Genomic DNA, 5,092 nt, shown 5'->3' on the forward strand with positions numbered 1-5,092 from the left:
TGTTATACTGCCTCCCTCCTTGTCCCCCTGTTGTCCTGGTTTACCTGCACCACACCACCATCAAGGGTCATACTACCAGACAGCAGTATTTGGGTTTGGACCCGGGGGAACTACAGGTACACGCCACCGACCACCTTACACACAGGTGCAGCCCCCCTACAAAAACCTCTGCAGTAGCCCACAGAAAGGAGGGAGAATACAGGGAAGCGCCAGAGAGTAACCTGTACCTGTGAAAGCCCTAGTGCCCACCTGAGACCGTGACAAGTCAGTGCCTAAGGCTGCGGTGCACCACAAGACCCAGCCATCCTGCAGGTACAGCTTCCTCTCACTCTGCAGCCCTCAGTGCATCCCCTCACTCAGGAGCTCAGCGCAGCACTCAGGAGAGGCATAGCCACCCACAAGCCAAAAACTACTACCACTATCATCCTCTCCTCGTCCCCCTCACTCTCTTCTACACACCTCGGCATGCTGCAATAATGCCACTCACAGTGAGATCTAGGTAGGGAGAAATGTCATGAAGTGACTTGTTTCAGCAGTGTCTCCAGTAACAGCACCAGTAGCTTCTACAGTACCACACTGGAATTTAGTGAGCTCTTTACAATGACTCATGAAAAGGCACTCCCCTTCATAAGACCCACATGACGCAAATTGGCAGGATATACCTGTGCTCACATGTCAGTACCTTATGTCTTTCCCATTATGTCTGCAGCAGCAGTGGTGAGTGCAATACCATATTCATACTTGTGTTGTTTGGGGGCCGCCTTCCCCGCTGGTGGTGCCGGCTGGGTTTTGGTGGGGCATTATGGGTTTGGTCCTGTGACATTGGGGTTGCAGGGCCATTCCATGGCTTCCCTTCCTTGCATGCGCACGCTTTGCGGGGTTGGCGGTCACTGACCGACACAGTGTGGAGTTAGCGTAGGGATACGTGTGAACCAGGGGACCTGCACGTGGTACATGGGGCAATATGGTTTGATCAAATTATATACCAACATCCTGGCGTTGGTTTTTAAAATAGGTCTAGCGGCATTAGTATCAGCCATAGGTGGGATGTGCAGCCACTCCTTTCTCTCCATGTCGGAGTCCAAATAACGTCCGTTATTTTAAATTAACAACAGTTATTTCAATATAACAGATGTTATTCAGCCTCAAAATGACAGCTGTCCAAAAAAAAAAAAAAGCCATCAAACGGGCAAAAATAGACGGTGTTTGGTGGCAGCCTATCTGAGTGTATTAGGATTGTATGTGAAAGTAGATTCATTAACATTTCCTTGCACATGTGATTTACTGTTACATTCACACACACACACACACACACACACACACACACACACACACACACACTACAATAACTTCATTTGTTGATATAGTCTATGTTCACAAAGGGGGACATTTATGAAAGTTAAGGCAGGGCCTTATGCCAGGGAGAAGGCTCAGATCCACCCCTTCTCCCTGGTGTACGCCTGCCGGACCCCCCGCTTGCCCTATGGGGCGGGAAGCAGGTATAGATTTGGTACGCTCGGGTCGGGCTCCCGGATGGATTCACTAAGAGGCTGGTGGAAAAGGGGCGGGCCTAATTTAAGACTGGCATACAAGTACTGTACACTGGTCTTGATAAATCGCCCCCCATAATGTCAAAACGAGGGCTGTTTTTCTTTCATAACAACATCCAGAATTATACACATAATGGCGGGTGTTATAAAATACCGACCATCATTTTGATGGTGATGGAACATAGCCTCATGCAGAGTCATTCACATATTAGCACCAGTTCAAACTGAACATCAGGAAAACATACTACTGAAACAATATAAAATAAATATATCAATCTTTAATGATTGTATTTGTGTTACATAGTATCTAAAACAGGGAAAATACAAAAAAAAAATATTTTTTACTACAAATAAAAACTAATAATTTAAATTTTTCTTTAAAGTTAAGGCTATGCACTATTTTTAAATACTAAATATATTTACATTCAATACATACACATTTAATTTAAAAAATTGAGAAAGATTTATGAAAATCTAAAGTCAAAAGGAAAAACTATTTATGTAGCTTACAACAACCAATCACAGTGCAGCTTTTATTTCTTATAAAGCTGCTCTGTGATTAGCTGCTGTGGTCAACCAATCCAGTTTTTCTTTTAGCCAGTTTCCATAAAAGTACATAATGTAACCAACTCTATAATTATTGTTTTTTTTTTCCAGAAAAAAATAAGGAAATATGAAGAGAAAAACAAAAGAAAGAATATCAAATTATTCACAGCAATGAAGACACTGGTGACTATTCAACTTGTTTGCTTCGGCTTTGTGTCTTTTATGCATGTTCACAGTTATTGGTGGCGGATCACTTTGATGTGACTGAGTTGCCTAAAAAAAAAAATAGAGAGATTTTAGGTGACAGGTAAAAACAAAAAGACCTTACATGTGTTTTAACGGCCAATAACACTGTGTATCAGACGCAAGCGCAACCAGGCTAGGTTCACACTATGTAAAAGTGATGTCCGTCTTTCATAATACCATCATTTTTACATGGTGTGAACCTAGCCCTATAGTGTAATGGGTATCAGGCTCAGGCAAATAAATGGCAAAATATGTCTAAAGCTATGTTCCCATTTGGGGAACATATCGGGCAAAAGCCACAGTTTTGCTAAATTCACGGTTGCTAATTATGATCATTATTAGCAGCTGTCTATATTATGAGACAGTCCTCTTCCCAGATGTGTTCCCGCAGTGGGAATAGAGCCTAAGTATATAGAAAAGCACACCTACATTAAACATTAAAGTATATAACTAGTGCACATGGGTTGCTATGTAAAAATAAAGTTTTGATTTTCGTTGATAATTGCGCTTTTTGTCTTAGGTATTAGTTTTAGCCTTCGTTTGCTCTTACTATGGGGATTTCTCAGTAGACGCTATACTTTGTTATGCCTTGTATTGCAGCTCAATGTTATTGTTCTTTAGATCAATTGGAATCCTGGGGGTTCTTGTGATTAATGGGGATCCTGGCAGTGGCAGCACATCTCTCTATGTAGCTGGAACATGTGCTGCCAACAATCATTAAGACACCCTCCGAACCATCCAATATTTCCCGGTCGATTATTAGCCAATCTATGGAGCTTTTTGAACTATGGAAATTGTTAATTTGCACTCATATTGGGCAGCTATCTGACCATGTTATGCAGCTCTTAAATTAAAGCATATTCTACACAGCACAAATGTGTTACAAAAACATTCACAATAGCTACAAACACAGTTAGGGTCTTCAGGAACTACTGTACATAGGAAATATGAAATATACATGAATAATACCTACCTATTTTTTCCACTCAGGAGAACTTTTAGTACTAAAAGATCAGGACTGACACACTTTGGAACAGGATCATTTTTAAAAATTGCACTGTGGAAACAAAGTCATCAATAATTATTTACAATGTTTCAGTACACAAATGTCATGCTCCTTTATTGTTACAGTATTTAGGCGGCATTTTTATAGCGTAAATTAAGAATAAAATTAACAATTTTAATGAAAAAAAAAAAGACAACTGAAGTATTTCTATTAATAATAATAATAATAATAATAATTGTAATAATAATAACAATAAATTCATAATGCTTTTTAAAGGTGTCCACTTTAACTTTAACTTGCAAGAGATTTTTCAAATCATATTTCTTTTACCCAACTATTTCTGTGCCCATAATTCTGTGTTTTTTTTTTACATGGGGTTTACTTACATGTATTCAATTTTGTCACATGTAGAGCTTCTGGGATGCACCTCTAGCTTTTCCATTGCCAGCACATTGAACTTCTGGGCAAATCTTTTGCACAAACATCGATTCCCACGAAGTAAAGCAAATCCTGGTAAAAAAAAAAAAAAAAAAAAAAAGAAGATGCAGAATTTTAATGAATTATACTATAGATATAAAAAAATAAAACTGTATGATCTATTTCCATTGTTACTCTACCTTCTATAAGATGAGCCGACAGAACAGCACAGATGACGACAACGGTCTTACAGTTCATGATAGCAGATGGATTGAAACTTTTCCACGATATGAGGCTTTGTTGACACTTGCTTGGAGTATCAGTATTTATACACATACCATTGGTTTACATCATCGTGACAAGTCAAGAGCGGGGAATTCTCATGGCCACAGTTTCCCTCATATTATTTTTACACAGAAAAGAACAGGAGAAGTGAAAGTTATTTTATTTCCATAATAGTGTTTCAATAAAATGTTGACTGATTCATATAAGACAGTGATGTAACAGTCAAAATAACATTGTGTCACATATAAATATTAAAGAAAAAATGTCTGATTATGAACTTAGTGTTTAAAAATATTCATATCTTTGACATGAAAAAGTGATTTTTTTAAAAATATATTTTTATAGTTGCCTTGAGTTAAAGTACTTGCATTAGGCTTTAGGCTATATTTTTATTCATTTACTTATTCATTTTTAGACCCCCTGATATGCAGTTTATAGCCTGCTTCTAGTTTCATACTGTACTCATGTATGTCCAGAATGCTGAAACCTTTAACAGTTCTCATCAGGGTCATATTTACAGCTCACGCTGCCATAGACACTGGTCCTGCATATGTATTAAAGGCACATCTACACTCACCATTTATCATCCTGATTCTCTTTTATCTCTGCAATATTAATTGGACAATGTTAACAAAGGAGTAGAGCAACAAAACTATCATTTGTCATCATACACAATATCTTAAAAACAATTGTTTGCAATGGTATGATTGATAAATGTGAATTCTGCACAATAACATTGTAACAATGGGTGTTGTGGATCGGCTGTGCCACCACGGCCATGGCTGTGACAAACATTAATACTTAGACTATACACCTAGCGCACATTCTGGTGTTCAGTGGTGTGGACAAGGTCGAATTTACCACTAGGGACCCATGGTCCAATGCCTAGGGCAGCACCTTGCAGGAGGGCAGCACCAGGGAGCAGGGGGTAGGAAAAACTTTTTTTTATTATTTTTAGTCTCCCACCTTGCCAGTAAATCTAGTGTTTTTCTGGCGGGGGTGTAAGGTGGTATTTGTCAGGTCTGGTATAGTGGTGTTATCA

General features: G+C 38.9%; 1 protein-coding gene across 1 annotated transcript; it reads right to left on the reverse strand.

Annotated features, from left to right (window-relative positions):
• Positions 1 to 1,989: 1,989 nt before the first annotated feature.
• Positions 1,990 to 4,046, reverse strand: LOC138796987 (C-X-C motif chemokine 10-like). The gene is made up of 4 exons (XM_069976749.1): positions 3,966 to 4,046; positions 3,735 to 3,858; positions 3,316 to 3,399; positions 1,990 to 2,369 (listed from the first exon to the last, which is right to left on the reverse strand). Exons 1-4 carry the CDS (start codon positions 4,021 to 4,023, stop codon positions 2,333 to 2,335), a joined length of 303 nt encoding a protein of 100 aa, XP_069832850.1. The 5' UTR covers positions 4,024 to 4,046; the 3' UTR covers positions 1,990 to 2,332.
• Positions 4,047 to 5,092: the final 1,046 nt, after the last annotated feature.

The sequence above is a fragment of the Dendropsophus ebraccatus genome, chromosome 7 (assembly GCF_027789765.1).
Source record: "Dendropsophus ebraccatus isolate aDenEbr1 chromosome 7, aDenEbr1.pat, whole genome shotgun sequence".
In the NCBI taxonomy this organism is placed as follows: domain Eukaryota; kingdom Metazoa; phylum Chordata; class Amphibia; order Anura; family Hylidae; genus Dendropsophus; species Dendropsophus ebraccatus.